Raw genomic sequence first — 21,004 nt, forward strand, 5'->3', positions numbered from 1 at the left:
AGTTTCTAAGTGTTATTCATTCATTGGAGATATCATCCAGTTTTATATGGCGTTATTTTTGTGCCACTATTCTGAGTGCACGTAAAAAAAATTTAACAGGCATTTCCAAAAACGTTAGAGCACTTTTGCAAATATGTGATGTCTTGATAAATCGAGCAGATATTTGAAGTTCACACAGCACCATTCTCGCATGAAAATATCTTAAAAGTTTATTTTGTGACCCAGAAAGAGCAATATTTCAAACTCCGCCACTCTGTGTTCCTCCTCCACTGCCTCATTTGAGTTTGGGACGAAATGGATTCTGGGATATTGCATTTCGTCATTTTGAGCTGATTGGAGACCAAAACAGCCAATCAGATTTTGTTGCATCCAAGTCTGTGATTGGCTGGTTTTGTGGCACAAATATAACGGTGTACAGAAAGCGTTGAACATGCACGGGCAGAAATGTTGAGAGTACAAGCAACACATTGCAAGCGAGCGCAAACGCAAAAACTGAGGGAGAGAGGATGCTATTGAGTGTGTGTATAGATAATCAATAACACTGAAATACATTTTTTGCACGCAGCAATGAATTTTGTTCATTGAAATGTAGCTTTTCTTTGCTCAAAATAAACTTCTCCTCAAAATGCAACACTTGCACCTGCAATTTTTTTTTAAAGTACCCTCAAATTTTTTTTACGTGCGCTCAGAATAGTGGCACAAAAATAACGCCATAATATTTCACTCTGAGCAAGTGACAAGAGCATAATATATCACAGTATACTAAAATCTGTCTGGCCTCAGATTTGGAGGTGCTGAACCTCATTCCCGCTGCTTCACACTTGGTTGCGAACCGTTCCAGTGTGAGCTGGAGGCCATCACCCGATGAAGCCAACAGAACCACACGGTCGAATGCCTTCTCCAAGTCCACAAAACACATGTAGACTGGTTGGGCAAACTCCCATGCACCCTCAAGTATCCTTGAGAGGATAAAGAGCTGGTCCAGTGTTCCGCGACCAGGACAAAAACCACATTGTTCCTCCTGTATCTGAGGTTTGACTATCGGACGAACTCTCCTTTCCAGCACCCTGGCATAGACTTTCCCAGGGAGGCTGAGGAGTGTGATCCCCCTGTAGTTGGAACACATCCTCCGGTCCCCCTTCTTAAAAATGGGGGCCACCACCCCGGTCTGCCAGTCCAGGGGTACTGCCCCAGATCTCCACGCAACGTTGTAGAGGCGTGTCAACCAGGACAGCCTTAGAATGTCCAGAGCCTTCAGTAACTCGGGGCGGACCTCATCCACACCAGGGGCTCTGCCACCAAGGAGTTGTTTAACTACCTCAGTGACCTCGCCCCCGGAAATTGGTGGGTCAACCCGCTCATCCCCAGACTCTGCTTCCTCATCGGAAGACGTGTCAGTGGGATTAAGGAGGTCCTTGAAGTATTCCGTGTAATGGACCCAGGTGCGAACACGAGTGAGCAGACGGGAGTGAGCTTTAACAGAAGGCGAGCCTTTAATATGGCTGAAAACAAGGTGTACAAATACAGCAGGGATAACGTGGCTAAACAGAAACCTGAACTGGGAACAAACGATGGTGAGGCTATGGCTTGGAAGACAACAGACCAGGCATGGAAACACGGAGGGTGGGAACACAGACGACGCGACGCAGACTGTATGAAACACAGAGACTAAATACACATGAGGGATGATCAGGGGAAGTGACCACACATGGGAACGCAGCTGACACACATGAACTTAACGACAGGACAGGAGGAGTAAAACTGAATACACTGACAGTGAATGCAGGCCTTCAAAGTAAAACAGGAAACATGAGACATGAACCGGGGAGACGTAGTACAGGGGGAGGTGACATAACTGACAGCATGAACTTGACAGTACAAGACACACAGACATAAACACACGAAGGGCAAGGGAGACGTAATGCAGGGGTGATATATACAAATGGGTGGACTACCTTAGAGAACCTAAACAAATAATAAACATCAAAATAGGCTAAGCATAACACACTGGGTCACACGACTCAGGACCATGACAGTCTCCCTCTAAAATGCTGGTGATGCTCTGCCGGAGGTGTGCGTTGAAGATCTCACGGACTGGGGCCTCTGCTAGGCGTCCCATATGATCTTTCTCTTAGTATTTAGGCATGAACACAACGCCGACAGCCCAAGGCAAAGATGAAACCAGCACAAAGAGACTTTAAAGCAATTGTAATGAAGGAAAAGGAGAAGGAATAGGGAGGTCCTTTTCCATCAGGCTAAATGAAATAAATATAAAGGGGCCGTGGTAGCTAAGGAGTATGAAACTCAAGAGCAACTACTTCAGTAAACACATTAGCTAGATGGTAACTATAATAGTTTGCTCTTTAGAATTCAAAGCAGACATTTTAGAGTTGAGTTGGGCTATGACAGTGAACCAACAGAAAGGTATTATAACCTTTTAATGCAAAACTATTAATTATAACCACTTCAGCAAAATATGCAACATTTCGGAGCAATGTAAATGCGACAGTAAGAGATATTTGTATGATTTGCAAACACATTGTTGAGAAAAGCCTTTTAATGTTGCAGAACAGGTAACAGCTTGCTCACCAGTCCATGAGGCGGCAGCGATTTCCTCTCCAGTCATACATTTACTACACCATGCTCACTTTCTGCTCATGCTTAGTAAAAAGCAGCTCCCATCTGCAAAATGTTTAACTACACGCTAAACGCTACCCTTCAGTCGCATTAAAGACCGTTATCATGTTTTATGCTCGCTGGTTAGTGCAGCAGATTGCTCCAACTTTCAGAAAGGCTGCTTCCCACACTGCATGCAAAATCACACCACTTTGCAGCACTTACATACCTTTCCTGTCACCCTCCATTAGCGTAAGAGCAGCTTAGCCTATACATCACTTCACGAACACCCATCTCTCCGTATAGTTAATGTTGTTTTGGTCCTCTGTTCTGAAACACGATTGAAGACGTGATATACTGTAAGTAGGAGGTCAGGACTCTGAAGTCAAGCTAACTTGCCCTGATGTTTACGTAATAGCTACTAGCAGCAATCATTCCAAATATATAATATATAATTAATTTTTACTACATTCTGCAAGTTTTAGACTCTCAGGGTTAGTCTGTGGTTTCTCAGCATATATATTGTGATGTTATGGTTTTTTTTGTTTAATCACAGACCTCGTGTGCAACAGGACTTTTAACAATTATGCCTGTTGGCCCGATGGACTCCCTAACACTACTGTTGTTGTGCCATGCCCGTGGTATTTGCCATGGCACCGTAAAGGTAAGAGATGTGTGAGTTTTTGGCCATACACAATATTTCAGACATGCTCATGCCAGGTCACTTAAAATGCCCTGCAGAGAAGGACAGCTGCCTATGACTGGACTTCTCAGTAAATCACAGAGGTCTGTTTCTGTGTGTGTGTGCGTAGTTCAGCATGGCGTGGTGTATCAGGAATGTGATGTGAATGGCCAGTGGGTGACTACATATAATACCAGCGAGTGTGATTCTCATGAACAAGCACCACATCTGGTAAGAATAGTCTTTTTTTATTCTATTTGATCTGAAAGCATTAGATATAGCTGAGAGAAGCTAAAGAATAAAGAAATTTTGTCTAATTTTACTATAAATAAAAAATAAAAATGAAAAAGATTTAACAAACGTGTGCTCTGATCTGCAGCAGTACTATGTCCATATTCGGATCATGTACACGGTGGGCTATTCCTTATCCCTGGTGGCTTTAGTGTTGGCTCTTGGCATCCTCATATTCTTTAGGTAATAATCATTTACACCTTAAATCATTTCAAGCACATTTTAAGAGAGCAAAACCAGATGATTGATACACCAACAGATTACCTCTTGGATGATTGTTGCTTCTCCTTCATCAGGAAACTCCACTGCATGAGGAACAACATCCACATGAATCTTTTTGCCTCTTTCATCCTGCGAGCTTTGTCTGTCCTCATCAAAGATGCTCTGTTCGAAACCAGCCACATAGCACAGGGCCTGAACAGAGACGAGGAGCAGGGATTCCCCCCTGCATCTATAGCTCCAATAGAGCTGCTGGTCAACAACGAGGTCAGTTTTGCTCTTCATATTTAACAGTGATCACCAAAGACTTAACACAGGTGGAAATGAGACAAATGTTTTCTTATTTGTGATCTTTCTATTATTTTTTTTTGATTAGCTGATAAATTAAAAGTGCAAAACAGTTCTGGATCTAGGTTCTGATCGTTATAGTATGTTCACAATGTGTCATAAAGGTAAATGTTGAGCTCTATAAGAACAAAAATCCTGATTCTGTTTAAAGGATTCATATATGCGCTCATTAGACAATTTGTTTAGTACTTACTAGTACCACTGCCTAAGTTTCCTGTTCTTAACTGACAGAAGTGGTACCCAGTGTGGCCCATCTGCTTCTGGTTTCGGCATGTCATACATTCAGAGATGCTCTTCTGTCTGGCTTGGTTGTAATGAGTGGTTATTTAAGTAACAGTTGCTTTCCTACACTGAAAAAAAGGCCATGTTGGATTTACTTGATTCAATAGTGGACATTGGTTGCACACAAATGTTTTGCTTTGGCAGAAACTTAAACAACTGAGTTAAATCAACACAACTTTTTCATATTCAGTAAACCGGTGCATTTTGTGTTCATAAATCGCGATTGAAACATGTTCAGATGAAGTATGTTGAGATCTTGGAATATTTTAATCCTTCACAATTTTGTCATTTTATTTCAACACTATTCAATAACTTTTACCCCAATACTACTTGGTCACTTAAATACTACTTGCTGTCTTCATATTACATAATGTTCAACAAAGTCCTGATCCTGGTTACCATAAAAATTGAATGGGTCTTCAACAACTACCATCCTTCTTTATCCTGGTTGCAGGAGGGCTGTGAAACAACCCTGAAGTGATAGGTTACGGTGCAGGGTACACCCTGGACAGCTGACCAGTCTATCACATAGAAACAAACAACCATTTACACTTACATTCACAGGTAATTTAGAATTACCAGTTAACCCTAACTCTAATAACTGCATACCGAAACCAGAATACCCAGAGAGAAACCTGCAAACTAGCACAGAATGTGGATTTGAACACAGGACCTTCTTACTGTGAAGCAACAGCACTAACCACCATGCCAACAATCTAGGAAATGTAGGAAAGCTATGATTTCCTGTATTTGATGCAGAATTTTTTTGTTTTTGTAATAATCCACAATAAATAGCAATAGCATGCACGTGGTGCGTGTGTAGTTGTCTGCCTCTTATAACTCCAGTGATTTTCCTGCAGTTTGAAATCTTGTGCGATCTTGTGAATTTCATGAGTTCAGCAACTAACCACTCTTACTAGATTGTATCATGTCGTCTCAACAAGAACAAATTAAGTTTTTGAATTTCGTACAGATTCTTCATGATTTAATTACGTTCATAGAAACATGAAATTACTGTGTTCAAATTACAAGTTAGACTTTTTTAATGTAACAACCACCCAATTTACTTTTTTTGGTATACTAAAAAAAGTAGAGGTGGCTGCTCGACTTGACTGAGATGGATGCCTTCCTGAAACCACGATCTAAAGAGCGCGAGTCTGAAACCCGTGCAGTGTCGCGGGATTTAACATTGATATATTATTGACTTACTTCACTTGAACATGATATGAACAATTTAATCTAGCCTCTCTGCATATCATGTAGTTTCTACACTATGTAGTTACACTTAACTTTAAAGCATGAGGCACTTGTGTTAAATACACGCAAGATGCTTACGTAAATCCAAGAGCTGGCCAAACAATTTTTTTCAGTGTATCAGCTTTCTGACTGAAAAAGCAGACTAGACCAGTGTGATCAGATGAGATGAGATATTTGAGCCATCTTATGACATTCAGAGATGGACCTGCTTTTGTATTTTGGATCATTGTCCTGCTTGAGAACCCAAGTGCACTTCAGCTTGAGGTCACGAACAGATGGCCAGACATTCTCCTTCGGGATGTTTTGATAGACATCAGAATTCATGGTTCCATTTACTACAGCAAGTCCTTCAGGTCGTGAGGCAGCAAAACAGCCCCAGACCATCACACTACCACCACCATATTTTACTGTTGGTATGATGTTCCTTTTCTGAAATGCAGTGTTTATGTCTGCCGTTACTTTTACGGCAGACATAATGGGACTGAAACCTTTCAAAAAGTTTAGCTTTCTCTTATGGGTATCATCCAGATGTTTTGTTTTTTTTTGGCAAATATAAGATGAACCTTTGTGTTCTTTTTGATGTGGTTTTCTCCTTGAACTCTCCCTTCGGTGCCATTTCCCCCCAGTCTCCTTCCTATGGCTGAATCATGAACTCTGAACTTAACTGAGACATGTGAAGCCTGTGGTTCTTTAATGTTGTTCTGGGTTATTTTGTGATCTCCTGGATGAGTCATCAATGTGCTTTTGGAGCCGGTCATTCCTGGGAAGGTTAACCACTGTTCCAAGTTTTCCCCATGTGTAAATAATGACTCTCACAGTGATTCACTGGAGTCCTGGAGCCTTGGAAATGGCTCTGAACCCTTTCCAGGCTGATAGATGTTAGTGACTTTGTTTCTCAGGTGTTTCTTTAGATTGTAGCATGATGCGTTGCTTTTGGGGATCTTTTAACCTGTTTCACTTTGTCAGACAGGTTCTATGTAAGTAATTTCCTGATTCAGCAGGTCTGCCAGTAATCATGTCTGAGCCTGTTTAGTGAAACTGAACTCAGCTTCCCAAAAAAAGAGATTAATCACAGTTAATTCATGATGTAACAAGAGGGTCAATTACTTTTTCACACAGGACCAGTGCCAATTTTCTTCCTTAATCAATAAAATCTTTATTTAAAAACTGCATTTTGCATTTACTTATCTCTGTCTAATATCCACATTATATTTAATTGTTTTTAATCTCAAAACAGTTACAGCTAAAAAGGCTTTAATTGATTACTTATGTTAGTCAAGCAAGTGAGGAGTCTCACCAACACAACAAAGATGAGAGACTGCATACATGACCAAAATAAAATACGTTTACTGTGGAAGAGATACATATATAAAAGGAGGATCATGTGCACTGGGTTGTCACAGATGGCTGAAATTGGGTTTAAAGTTGCTGCTGTTGTAAAATCTTACCTCTGTGGGCACAGAGCCTGAATCTCACATCGGCTAAATAATGTGTCAGGCGACTCCTCTCGGCAGTGTAAAATATGTGATATTAAACTTTTCTTGCAGACAATGGTCAGCTGTCGCATTGCCATGGTTATGATGCAGTATAGTATCATGGCTAACAGCTACTGGTTGCTGGTGGAAGGCATCTACCTCCACAACCTCCTGGTCATCACTGTGTTTACGGAGAGGAACTACTTCAAAATTTACCAGTGCATCGGTTGGGGTGAGCTGGCCTGAATCTGTGAAGTCATAAGTCAGGGGGTGCAAGTCAATTATGTGTTATACGATACTTTTTGAATTGAGCCAAATGAAGTAAGAGCATACAAATTGTCAAGTGCTAATTGGCTGTTTTGCATTTAGACATCTCTTGTTTTTTTCACAGGTACCCCATTAATATTCCTCGTGCCATGGGTGGCGATTAAATACCTGTATGAAAATCAGGAGTAAGTTTCCCTCTCTTTCCCTCTTCCCTGTTCTCCAGGTTGTTTAACAAGGGTGGAAACCTGCCAACGAGTTTAAATTTTAGCTTGTAACATTTGTATCAGGACACCATGTCAAAAAAAAGTCAGCAGATTGTCTTTCTCCAAAAATCTTGATGCTTGCGGTTAATTTAACACACAATTTACTACATGAAGGATTGGCTGCAATTCAACTTTTCACACATGTTTTATCTCCTGCTGGATGCCAGTCTGGTTTAACAGCTGTGTTTGCACATTCTTAATATTTCATGTTAGCTTTCAGCAGGACGCCAAATATTCTGGAGTAAGGAGTAAATGAAGTGCTTTTAAGGTCACACTGTGCTCTTATGTAAAGTCTTAAAAGCCTTAACAACATGTTTTACAGTGTGAGCCGTGTCCACAAGCGTTCTAGTAAAATAGAGGAAATATGTCAGGTGGTCTCTCACTGATATTTCATTCAGTGCTTTTCTTTCATTCTTTTCAGTTGCTGGGAGCAAAATATAAACATGAAATACTGGTGGATCATACGCGCTCCGATACTGGCAGCTGTTATGGTAATTTTGTCGTCGTCCTCCTCCTCGTTATGTGTCTTCGCATCTTGTTATGCCATGTCCTTTTTTTAACATTTCAATTATTTCTGCATGTAAACGTTAATGGGAAAAAAGCAGCTTCGCCTTAAAGTGGTATATGACTGTGAATCAAGCATTTCCAGCTATTTTTATCCCCCACTGGTGCACCTGCTGGGGACAGGAAGAGACTGAACAGGGTGATCCGAAGGGCCAGCTCTGTTCTAGGATGCCCTCTGGACCCAGTGGAGGTGGTGAGTGACAGGAGAATGGCGGCTAAGCTGTCATCCCTGTTGGACAACGTCTTCCACCCCATGCAGCAGACTGTGACAGCACTGAGCAGCTCCTTCAGTGGGAGACTGCGGCACCCACGGTGTGGGACGGAGAGATTTCGCAGGTCTTTCCTCCCCACTGCTGTCAGACTCCACAACAAAGACTTTAACTGAACAAACACACACATCCACACATGTGCAATAACACTAAGTGCAATAATCTTTTCTGGCATCGTTGTATTTTTACTCAGTTGTATATAGCATTCGTATTCTATTTTTATCTTATTGTATATTTTTATTCTATTTTATTCTACTGTATATAGTATATTATTTTATTCTATTCTGTACAGTTGTGTACTGTATTTATTCTTATTGTATTCTAATTTTTGCGTCATAACTTTTGCACTGTCCACTTCCTGCTGTGACAAAACAAATTTCCCACGTGTGGGACTAATAAAGGTTATCTTATCTTATCTTATCTTATCTTATCTTATCTTATCTTAAACACACCTCTTTTATTCATGTTGTGTTAAAGGTAAGATGTGCTTCACCCAGAACTTCTGTGAAGCCTGTCAGGACTCAAAGATTTGTGGATTAAATCTAATTAATATTTGCATTGTGACCAGCTCTGCATACTCTCTTCATCCTGTCACCAGGACTTTTATTAGACATGTGTTCTGCAAAGGTCACTTCTAAGCGTTTACACAAGTCCAATTTGTCGTGGCTCTTAAGTGAGGCCAGACATCCTGGCACTTTCCATGCATTTATCGTCCAGCTAAGTGACCTGTATCCCACAGGAATTCCTGTGTTTGAGTTCCTGTTGGAATGGGAGGGCTGGTCCCAATTTCACTGTTTCCCTCTTTATCTTGGTCCCACCATTCTCAAACTGCACGACACAGTAGAAAACTACACTGTAGTATTCACATTAATTGTGTGTGTGTAGTGTGTGCGTGTTAGACTGCTCCAGGTGTTACAGATATTTTGACAATTACAGCAATTTCATTCAAGTCTGTGCAAACATAGAACTACAGATATGCATATGTAGATAAATATGTAGGTGGTTTAATACGCAGTGGGCTGACAGATTTAGCCAGCCTATAGTTAGCTTAGCATCTGTTATATACACTCGCCGGCCACTTTGATACAGCATCGTGGCATAAACTTTGTACTTCAAACTGAGCATCAGAATGGAAAAGACAAGTGATTTAAGTGATGCTGAATGCACCAAGTTGTCGGTACCGTGCAGGCTGGTCCGAGTATTTCACCTACAATCATCTCTATGGTTTACAGCAGCGGTCCCCAACTCCCAGTTCACAGACTGGTACCGGTCCGTGAGTCGTTTCTAGTATGATTCAGCATCGTTTGAGGCTCGGGTGTGAAATGTATGGTTTTATGGGGTTTTAGTGTTATTTTGTTATCGTTTTTATCGTTAACTCGGTTTTCCTGGGTCTTTTCACGTGTGTTATGAATAAAGCTTCTTTTTTCGGTACCGGTACTAGTTTTATTTTGTTGTATTTATCCGCGACACCTTAAAGGCCGGTCCGTGAAAATATTGTCGGGCATAAACTGGTCCGTGGCGCAAAAAAGGTTGGGGACCGCTGGTTTACAGAGCGATCAAAAAAATAGATATATATTTTCAGTTTGGACCCCTTACTACCAAATGATCATCATTTAAATACCACAACCTGCCTGAGCATTGTTGTCAACTATGCTTATCCCTTTATCACCACACTGTACCCATCACCTGATGGCTGCTTCCAGCAGGATAACTTGGCATGTGGAGGAATAGGAGATTTACATCATGGATGTGCAACTAACATGGACCAAAATCTCGGAGGAATCTTTTCAGGGCTGTGTTGAATCTATGCCATGATGAATTAAAACACTTCTATATTGGCTCTAAAGTGATATTAGTAAGATGTACCTAATGAAATGGCCAGTAAGTGCATATTAATATTGATTAACAATTTATCATGGCTATGGTTAAGCTCCTTTTTTAAATATTACAAGTTACCGTATGGTTTAAATGTTGAATAACTGTGCAGCGTTACACAGTTCCGTTCACCATTAAATTCTCATGCCAGTACATACTGGGCTGCTGATATAACAATCCGTGACAGAAATCAAATGCACGCATTAGGTCCAAGCACCACAAATTACCCATGACAAATTATTTTAAAATATTAAAGGTCACATCATAAGTGATTTCATCAGGTGAACACCTACTGTTGTCTGAAATGCCAGCTGTTATGAAAGGGTTTCCCAATGTGCTTGAAAACACTTTTTTGCACAGCTATTGGGACTAATGCTGATCCTTTGTGATATTTGTAACTCGGATTTCTTCCATTTCTCTCATTAATCACAATTTTTCTGGGCCTGTATGCATCTGGAAGATCCATCTCCACTGTACTGGAGAAAGATGAGCTTTATGATGGTATCTTTTGCATAATATAAGTAAACTATTTCCAGTAACACCGTCTTTCTCTGTCTCTTACAGATCAACTTCCTTATCTTCATCCATATCATCAAAATTCTCGTGTCAAAGCTCCGAGCACACCAAATGAGATACACAGACTATAAGTTTCGGTGAGTGTGAATATGATGTTGTTTTTCTATTGATTTGCGTTTTTTTCTCTCTACTTAGTCTTTGCTTTCTCTCCTTTGTCTCTCCTTTCCTCCGTCCCAGGTTGGCTAAGTCAACGCTAACTTTGATCCCGCTGCTCGGGATCCATAATGTGGTCTTTATCTTCGCAACAGATGAGTCCACCAGTGGCAGCATCGGCTTGCGTCTCACCAGGCTCTTCTCTGACCTCTTCTTCTCCTCCTTCCAGGTTGGACTTTAACAACAAATGACTGTCAGTCATGAACTTTGAAACATGTTTATTTTTTCACAACACTATTTCTAGTATGATTCAGCATCATTAATCACCTTAAGGAGAGTGGTGTGCCTCAGGACAGTGAATTAAGCCATCTCTGGTTTCAATGAAAGTTATTGTTAAAGCTTTATGTGGTGTAATAATTCACCTCAGCTGTCCTTGCATAAGTACAGAACAGGAAAAGAAAATACACACCTCAAACCATCAAAAACGGTTACGGTTTGTCTGAGATGCACACAATACAGCCTTCATGCTACAGCTGTGCCAAGAATGGATGCCAAGGCGTAATGGTCCAGAAAGGCAAAGTCCACATATGGAGGCACTTAGGGTGGCAGTTGCTGGTAGGTTTTCAAGGCAGGAGGTCATGATTCACATCCAGTTTTTCTCTGATTTGTTTAGGTATCAGTTACTGCTTGATACCAAAAAGGTGAGGTTTAGGGGAGAGAATTGTGATTTGGGCTTAAATATAGCCCTCAACGCTTTCCATGGAAAACTACTTGGTAATACATGGTACTCAGTGCCTAGGAACTGGCAATTTGTCCGGGTTGTTTCACCTCTCACCCTGTGACAGCTCGTGAACTCACACAAAACTCACACAAACTGATTGATTGATGGAAACTAGTTAATTTAATTTTGTGCTTGCCAAGTAGTCCTGATCAAGGGTGAATGGGTGTTATCAATATCAAGTGTTTGTGTGGAGAGATGTGACAAAAGGGTTAAAACAGCAATTTTAAGGTTTGTTTTTTGTAAGTTAACAAATGTTAGCTTAACAAGATTAAATGTCCGAACTGTAACAGCATCTGAATCACAGTTAGAAATATGTTGTGGGCTACTAAAAAATAATAAAACTAATAATAATCTTGCATAATTGTCTCTCTCTGCTTCTGTGAGTTTTCCATCTCTGAGACAGTCGTGATGTGCTGTAATATTTGTGTGTCAGAAGAGATTAAATTAATGCACTATGAGCACTGCTAAATGACTTTGTCACACAGTGACATAATTAGAGTGACCTTTAGGCACTGGAAACAGATATGACAGATGACCAACAGACAGAGCAAAAGAGAATTTCAAAGTCAAAAGATGGCAAACATAGCTGTGAGGCTTACATCTTAAGACAGATGTTACTCAAAGGCACTTGTGGTTTATTTTAAAGAAGCAAACTTGCAGTTTCTGCCTGGATTGTGGTGCATATATTAGAAGACATTCAGTTTCATGTTTTCATAGCTGCAGAGTAGCATGTAAGTGAATATTGTGGGTGAAAATGGCTAGTAGACAGAATGAAATCAGTATTGTTTGTCTTCACAGGGTCTCCTGGTGGCAATCTTGTACTGCTTTGTCAACAAAGAAGTGAGTCATCTCGATTGCACAACAAATACACCATCTTCACCATCTTCAGATGTTCGAAGCTTTGTAGTGTCTACTTTATGTCTCTGCTGTCTCCCCAGGTGCAGTCTGAGATCCTGAAGAAGTGGAAGCGCTGGAAGCTAGGGAGGAACATTGAGGAGGAGTACCGCCACACCTATAGCAATACCCCAAACACAAAAACAACCAGTCTCTTAAACCACGCCCCTCGAATGCCTCACCTCCCAGACATCGCCAAAACCACCGCCCCAGTCTGTAGCCCCGAGGAGAGGCACATGCTCGTCGCTAGCAACCAAAATGGCATGGTCAACAGTACGGAGGAAGGGAAGTGTGCCTCACTGCTGCACGAGGGGACCATCAGTAACTATATCCTGGTAGAGGACATCAGCATTACTGACAAGCTGCAGTGTTACGAAGTGCAGAAAGAGAACGTGGAGAGCCACCTGTGAAAGCTACTGGGACTACTTAAAAAAGGAAGTTGGATGGCTTTGGGCTCTCATCGTGCTCTGACAGACTGACCTGCTCAGCTGTAAAGAGTCAAGTTAATGGTGTCACTTTTCAGGTCGGCCCTCAGAGATCTGCGTCACTGGAGAGCTGTCGCCACAGTCTGAGAGGAGGATCAGGAAGGGCATCCACGCTGACATTTCGAATGTGCTGCGAGTCTCGTGAACGGATTAGTTTAGATGTTTTTTAGCTCAGAATAATAAGCTGCTGCATGCTGAACAATTTTTGCAACAGCATCCCGAGGCAGATAAGCCACGGAAGATCGTAATGACATACCAAACATGAAACCTGAAGTAACAAAAAAATAAATAAATAAACCCCAACTGTAAAGGTCACAGGGTCCTTGCTTGAGCCTCTGCTTTAACTTATCCTATCTATCAAATTTCTGGTACTAAAGTTTAAATACAAAGAGAGCATTGAACTGAATACACACAAAAAAGACTACAAAATATACAAAATAACATGTAGGTAGGAACAGATGGGAAACCTTTTTTCACACATATACATATATATATATATATATATATATATGCTTTGCTCTAATATCTGTAAATGTTTTCCTGTCTATGTGATTTAGATGAAAATGTGCAGAAAAAAAAGAAAAATTCTGTTGACTATACCTCAAACAATATGGTGACCACAGTGTTGTTCAAGTGACCTCATTCAGGGCTCATGGGAAACTGGCAGCTGCTGTCCCCAGGTCCTTCTCGTCTTGCGTGTGGACATTAAAGGAGGTCAAGCGATGGTATAGGATCAATTATAAATAAGCTAAAATCATCATCACTTGACTTTCTTATGTCTTTTAGATTAAAATACATCTTTTTTATATTAGTTGAATACTGCTGATTGCTATTGTTGCAGCTGTTTAAACTTGCCGTGTATGTTTTAAGGTGATAGTCGAATTCCTTTGCCACTACACGCATTTCCTTTTCTACCTTTTGCCATCAAGATGTTGTCTGAATGACATGCCTCGCCCCTGAATCCAGGGTGGTTATCCAATCAAGGATAAAAATACACAGACCTTTACAGCCTGTAAAGGTGTGACTCCAGCATTGTTCCTAAATATGGCGCGTCACCCCTGGCACGAGGACGGTCTTGGGACTTCATGCATGAAGACTGCGTAAATTTTGCAAGCTTAACTTAAGAGTTGTGTGAATAATCACTCTACGGTGCCATCGTGTCAGACGAAAACGTCTTTGCTAATAACTGCTAGTGACTGGATTCGCCAAGTAACCATACCAACAGAGTCTAATGCGTACCATGTCTGCAGTGGCTGTGAACACTTTTGAACAAAACTCCGCACCACAAAAGCTGAACAAGCATGCTTTGGAGTGGCAAACAAAGCTAATCAGACAGTGGTACATTTGTGTCTGATAGCATTTATTTTCAAAGAAGGGAAGCAACCTGCAGAGCAGAAATGAATATCTGAATTGCTGAAACCTTTTGCCAGAACTAACTGAACTTGACTTTATATGTATCTATTTGCACAATGTTAATTTATAATTGGTAGATACTATGTCTCTCTATATATGTGTTTATACAGGTGATTTTATTTGATTGCAGTCCATATTTCCCACGCATGTCTTTGAGTGGGTAGTGTGTATTTTCAGGGTATGAATGTGTGTAGTTTCAGTATTCCAGATTTGTGGATGTAAGATGAATAATGGGCTGCTGGCAAAGGTTTGATAGAAACCAGTGCAAGTGGCTTGACATAGAGCACAGAGGTCAGAGGTTAGTATGAGTCAGTCTCCCTCTAGCATATACAGTAAAGCACCACAGGACATTCCCAAACACCATGCCTGTATAAGGCATGTAGACACAGCTCTCTGTTTTATTATGGAAACTACTCTCATTGTGATTCCTCAGTGCCATTTTGTAGCCCACAGCGGCAACGTGTTTCTCATTCAGATCAAGACTCTGTGCATTAACACTTCAGTCAGTTCCTTCTGTTGAGGTGGGAAAAAATTGCAGGCTGAAGTTATTTTTCATCAAGGTTATTTTTCATCCGCTGAGGATAGTAATAGAGCAGACAGCCACATTTTTGCTGGGAAGTACATCGATCGTGGTTCTGCCACAAGTATCTTTGCAGTGTTTTTTTAGATCTTTTTTTCATTGTTTTGTAGACATTTCACAAAGTAATAAAGGAATGTTGTACACGTCAAAGAAAATAGGATTCAGTAGAGCTATATCCTAATTTAGCTTCAAGCTACTACATGTATTTTAAGCTGTAACCATAACCATGTTTGCATTTAAAGTTAGGAGCTTGGGTCACTCCCTTTCCTGGACCAAAGTGGTTCTGTCTGAATGTATTCTTTAAAAGGCTCAACTGAGTATGTTTCTTTTTCTCTTCTCTTAAAGGTGGTTATGTAACGTTTACGTGGTGTGAAGTATATAAACCGACTGCATCCAGGTGTATACATTTCATGATATGTTGTGTCCGCTTTGTGCAAATGGTAAAAGAATAAATAACAGTGTATTCGAAAGTTGATTTTAACTTGCAGTGGCTTTTGTATTGGTGAATATTCATGATGTTACAATAAAAAGGAAGGAACTGTGTGCAGATAAACTCTTTTGGCTTGATGGAGACATCTGTTGCTTTGGCTATCTGGCTGGCCAGGCAGCGTTTTTGGCTGAATGACATGCTGTCTTGTGAAAGAGGTGAGTATTGATTCTACCCTCGAGGTCAAGTGTTGTTTACCATGGCACATTGTTCCTATTATGGAACAACAACAGACATTGTATTGTTACACTTACAGTACTCTGTTTCATCTCACCAAGACCCTCTCTTTTTCAGTAAATTGCATGACGCAGGCTGGAAAAAAGGGGGCTGTAACTTGTAACAAATGTCCTGAACCCTCACAAAACATCAAGGATGTTATTAAAAGGTTACATTATGATCGTGAAATGGTTGTAACTCCCAGTTTCCTGTATGATTTTAGTAGAATGTTCCATTTTGGTTATTATATGGGCGGAAAGAGTGCATTTATTTCCTTGAGAACAACAGAGAAGCAAAAACATAATGTCACTAAAGGCACTGTAAATGTTATCTCAATCCAGTGTGGACACACAGGAGGGATGTTTTATATTACTGCTGCCCTAAAGATTTTCAGACTGTTCTGAATTTCTCCTAAATGTCTGCCAAATAATAAATAATAAATATAATTAATATAAATAATAAACGTCTACATATTAACCATCTGGGAACGTTTTGGGAATGTTACAAGGTGATGTTATTGAAATGTTTTCTAAAAACTCTGAGAACGTGAAGTTTCTACCAGAAAGAGTGTAAGTAAGTTTTCTTATTTATTGGATTGGACACCGCATTGTGAGAACAACTTTTATAGTGTTACCTGGCACCGATTGTGGTTACTAGTAGCCAAGTTGCACTTTGTATTATAGAAAAAGAGTAATTTTCTTAACTGCAGTAATAACACAAGAACCAACACCTGGAAGTAAATTATGATTTCCAGTCAGCATGAAGGGAGTAACACTTTTACTCAAACCTAAATACTACTCTGTGAAGTCTAAGGAGTTTGGAAAGAAAAGCTTCTGGGCTTCTTTAAGTTTCCTTGAAGATGTTTCACCTCTTATCCGAGAAGCTGCTTCAGTTCTAAGAGCGATTGGTGGACAGTCCCAGATTTTAAGTCATATGGGAGTGTCCCCAAGAGGTTCATTGACCCCCTTTGATTCTCTACCCAATCACACAAGCCAAGGTGTGGAAATGGGTGTGGGTCACAATCAGCCAAGGTGAACCAACTCTGAAAACTAGCCCCATCCTATCATGTGATTTACTGAGGTCAAATGGCCCAGGATGTGAGTGGGTGTTAAGGCATCTGGGAGGGGATCTCAAAACTGGATTATAGATGGCTTCTGTTAAAAGATGGTCGTTCACAGTGGACATGACTTCTTTCACTCCTCTTTCAAACCATCTTTCTTCTCTGTCCAAAATGTGAACATTGGCATCCTCGAAAGAGTGACCTTTGTCCTTTAGATGCAGATTGACAGCCGAGTCTTGTCCCGTGGAAGTGGCTCTTCTACGTTGTGCCATGTGTTTATGAAGTGGCTGTTTGGTCTCGCCAATGTAGAGGTCTGAGTAAAATCACTTCTGTGACGTGATTTTGACACCATCAAGCCAAGCACTTTGGCAATAGTGGGAAGCAAACAGGAAAAAGCCTCCAGCAGAAAATTAACTAATTATACAAATTAACTAATTAAAACACCCACTTATCAACTAATCAGCATTTGAATTATGCACAGCATCCTCCAAACTGAGGAAGGTGTACTTAAGATTTTGGAGGTACCACAATAGCATAAATTTCTTAAAATGACAACATTGTGTTCTGTTAAAATTTGAGCTTACTTCATATTAAATATTAAATGCCGTGGCTGGCCAAATAGGATTAAGTGGAAAGGGGATTTAATTCTGAAGATATTGCACATATTAATCTAATAAAAAAAAATGTTACAATATTATGGTAAAACCCTCAGTTATATGGTTGAGTGTAAAATAAATAGTAAGTATAAAATTATAGTAATTAAAAAAGTCTCGTTGTCACACTTTTCTAAATGACTAATGGAGTCATTGGGTCCAATTGAACAATTGAAACTGCAGTTGAAACAGTTTAAAGTCAGGTCAGCCGTATCATAATTAGGGATGGGTACCGGTATCAATGGTACCGGTTCTGACATAAATGGTAGTAACCAGACTGAAAAGTAGTGTCACGGTCCTGAGTCTGTGGACTCAGTGTTTTTCTGTTTGTATTAGTTATCTTTGATTTCATGATGTGTTTTGATTCTCTTGGGTTTGATTTCTGTCACTGTATCCCCTAGTTTAGTCCACGTCTGTTCAGTTTCCTGTTTTACTTTGAAAGTTTGTGTACTATGTCAATATGTTGAGTTTTGCCTCCCCTTGTCTTGTCATGTCTGATGAGTCCCAGCTGTGCTCTCCTCCTGTTTCACATTCCCTAATCACCTCAGTATGTATTTAAGCCCTGTGTTTTTCTCTGCCAGTTGTTGTGTCCTCCACGTTTGTTGTGTGTATCCATGGTTGTCTACCTTCAGCATCTCCTGTCTAGTTAGTTTAAGTTGTTGTTTATGTATCGCCCAAGGGTGACTCTCCAGCAAATAAAGCCGTCGTTTAAGTTAATTTTTTGTCTCCGAGTCCTACACGTGGGTCCAGCCACTGACAGCCATACAACTCATCGTGACAAGTAGTGCACATTTCGGTGCTTTTTTCCCCCTGAGATGTCATACACTTTGGATTCTAGCCAATCATTTTATCTTTCCAAGGATAGTAGGTGGGCCCAGGTACGTTCTTTTAGAGCAGAGCTACAGATTAAAAATGACCAAGGTGAAGCGGTCAAAGTCTGGCTGTACTTCACAGCAAAAGAAGTAAATTCAGCAGCCTGCAACAAGTGCTTTAAGGTGATACTGCGCAAAGGAGGTAACACCTGTGTAGCAGAAATGATGACGGATGATGATGGCAGCAGCAGCCGTTTTTCTCTGGCTGAGTAGCTTAATGTTGTTCATGTGTAAATTACGTTGAGTAGGCTAACCACGTTATTAAATTGATGCATGTAAGGTGAACTGGCAAACACCGTCGTAGTTACAGTACATGCGGCTGTCTTCTTGTTTGATGGCAGATACTCCCTTCACCCTGGCCAAAAAGGCTAAAATGGCTAAAAATTGGAAAACAGTTAAACATGAAAGATTTTTGGACAAAGTTTATGTTTTTTCCATTGTTTAAGCACTGCTTCCAGCCAAGAGTGATACCATATATACCCTATAGCTGCAGAAAAGGCATTGTTATCGTTTTACAAAAAAACAGCTAAACACGAGAGGTTTTTGGACAAAGTTTGTGTTCTCCATTCTTTAAGCAGCGGTTCGAGCACCGTTTAAGCACAGTTTCAAAAGTACCGGTTTGGCACCGGTATCGAATAAAACATAAACGATACCCATCCCTAGTTACAAATGTTTTTGAAGGATGTTGTGTTCGGATGACCACACTATGACACTGTTGGGTGAGTGTGGCCAACTTTAAATGACTGGTAACACACAACAGAGGCTTACAAAATGTAGGCAGAAGATCTAACATGAAGAGTCCAACTGCCGCTGTCTCTGCAGAGGACCTTTTTTGGTTGCTTCATCAGCAATTTGTGATAAATGTAATACAGTTAACACTGAAAGAACAAACAGAAGAGAAACAGAACAAAACAATACAAAATCTTTGGTAGCGTTAGCATATTTCTTTAAACGTTTAGGGTATGTTTATGTAAACAGCCAATTGTATATTAAGATGCATAATATATTTGCTAACCTAAAAGACAAAAACACTTAATCTTATTTAAACAACATTTTTTGTGTGTATCAGATAATGGGATGATGTGAAAAGAGCATCTTCTGGGCTCTGTGCACATGGAGCAAATATAGCGAGGGTGGGTCAGCAGTTGTCGTGTGTCTTTTGTCCCTGAGGCCTGGGAACTGGGCTTGTGTCCTGATGTGGACAAACAGATTATGTGTGATTGGACAATAAAACACACTCAGCTCACTGACAGACGTCTCGTGCAATCATTGCTTCCCAGGATCGTCATTGTGCCGCAGCTGCAGAGGCAACAGGTGCATTTGAAGGTGTGCATTTGTGAATGAATATTTCATATTTACATATCTTACCAAGCAACCATGTGTGAAAATAGGGCATGCAAATTAGCAAGCAAACTGGGCTTTGGGTCTCAGGAAATAAATGGTTAAGGAATATTTTGAGCCTTATCAGATAAAAGTGCTGAATTGTTTATATCTCCATATTAGATAATATCAGTCAGTCTTCTTAATGGCTAAATGAATAATAACCTTGAGTCAAGACTCTATAGTGAAAGTGCATGTCTAAAAGCAGGATGTATTCCTAGTTCAGACCAGCATGACCAGTAAGAATTCTAAAATGTAAAAGGTAACAATCTATAGTTAAATATGAAATGGTCTTTAGCAGAAGGACAACAGAATGTCCAATATCAGACTGTTAAAATGGAAATTAAGACTGCTCATATGAAATGAGTATGAATAGCATGTTATTAGGTACACATTGCTTTCAGAACTGCCTTAAATTTTCATGGCAAAAGTTGCTGGAAACAGCTGAACATCCATGAAATAAATCTCCATCACATCCCAAATGTTCTTTATTGGATTGAGGTTCAATGTGTTGTGGATTCAGAGATCCTCTTCTGAGTATCTCAGCAGAAACACTCAGAAGAGAGACTCATATTCATTCACTTAAATCACCTTTTTTCTCCATTTGTATGCTTTGAACTTTAGCAGGTCAAAGCTTGATCATGTCTACATGCCTAAATGCACCACGTTGTTGCCATGTGATCGGCTGATTAGATATTCATGTTCACCAGCAGCCGGACAGATGTACCTAATCGAGTGAGTGTATATCAATCTCTGACTTTCTTTTCTCTCTCTCTCTCAGCATGTTCTTGCATGTCTTTTATGCAAGAAGAAAGAAGTAAAGATTTGCAATGAACACCACACAATCTGTCTCTAACTTAATTAAGTTAAAACACAAACTACAGTTGAGATTTAACTAGGCTTTTCTGACTAAGTAGCTACTGATCACTGCAAACTCTATAGTAATTATTACAGCACATTTTATTGCTGTACTCTTAAAACACCAACGCACCCACACTGGCTGAGCAAGTACATGAAATTGCAGCGTCACAATAGTATTGAAGATTAAAATAAGACATATTTTTTCTAAAAAAAAAAAAAAAAAAAACTTGCTCTGATTCATAGTC

General features: G+C 40.2%; 1 protein-coding gene across 5 annotated transcripts in view; it reads left to right on the top strand.

Moving 5' to 3' along the window:
- Positions 1-13,540, top strand: part of gcgra (glucagon receptor a) — an 82,806-nt gene extending 69,266 nt beyond the window's left edge. For 4 of the 5 annotated variants that reach the window (XM_082530874.1, XM_082530872.1, XM_082530875.1 and 1 more), the window contains exons 4-14: positions 3,173-3,280; positions 3,429-3,529; positions 3,678-3,772; positions 3,886-4,075; positions 7,243-7,402; positions 7,562-7,622; positions 8,122-8,191; positions 10,973-11,061; positions 11,162-11,306; positions 12,657-12,698; positions 12,797-13,540. In XM_082530874.1, coding sequence (XP_082387000.1) covers positions 3,173-3,280; positions 3,429-3,529; positions 3,678-3,772; positions 3,886-4,075; positions 7,243-7,402; positions 7,562-7,622; positions 8,122-8,191; positions 10,973-11,061; positions 11,162-11,306; positions 12,657-12,698; positions 12,797-13,162 — 1,427 coding nt within the window. In that variant the 3' untranslated portion in view covers positions 13,163-13,540. The remainder of the gene's footprint in view (positions 1-3,172; positions 3,281-3,428; positions 3,530-3,677; positions 3,773-3,885; positions 4,076-7,242; positions 7,403-7,561; positions 7,623-8,121; positions 8,192-10,972; positions 11,062-11,161; positions 11,307-12,656; positions 12,699-12,796) is intronic. The other variant, XM_082530876.1, reaches the window with a different exon arrangement.
- Positions 13,541-21,004: the final 7,464 nt, after the last annotated feature.

This window comes from Aulonocara stuartgranti (assembly GCF_965226115.1).
Source record: "Aulonocara stuartgranti genome assembly, chromosome: 4".
Taxonomy (NCBI): Eukaryota; Metazoa; Chordata; class Actinopteri; order Cichliformes; family Cichlidae; genus Aulonocara; species Aulonocara stuartgranti.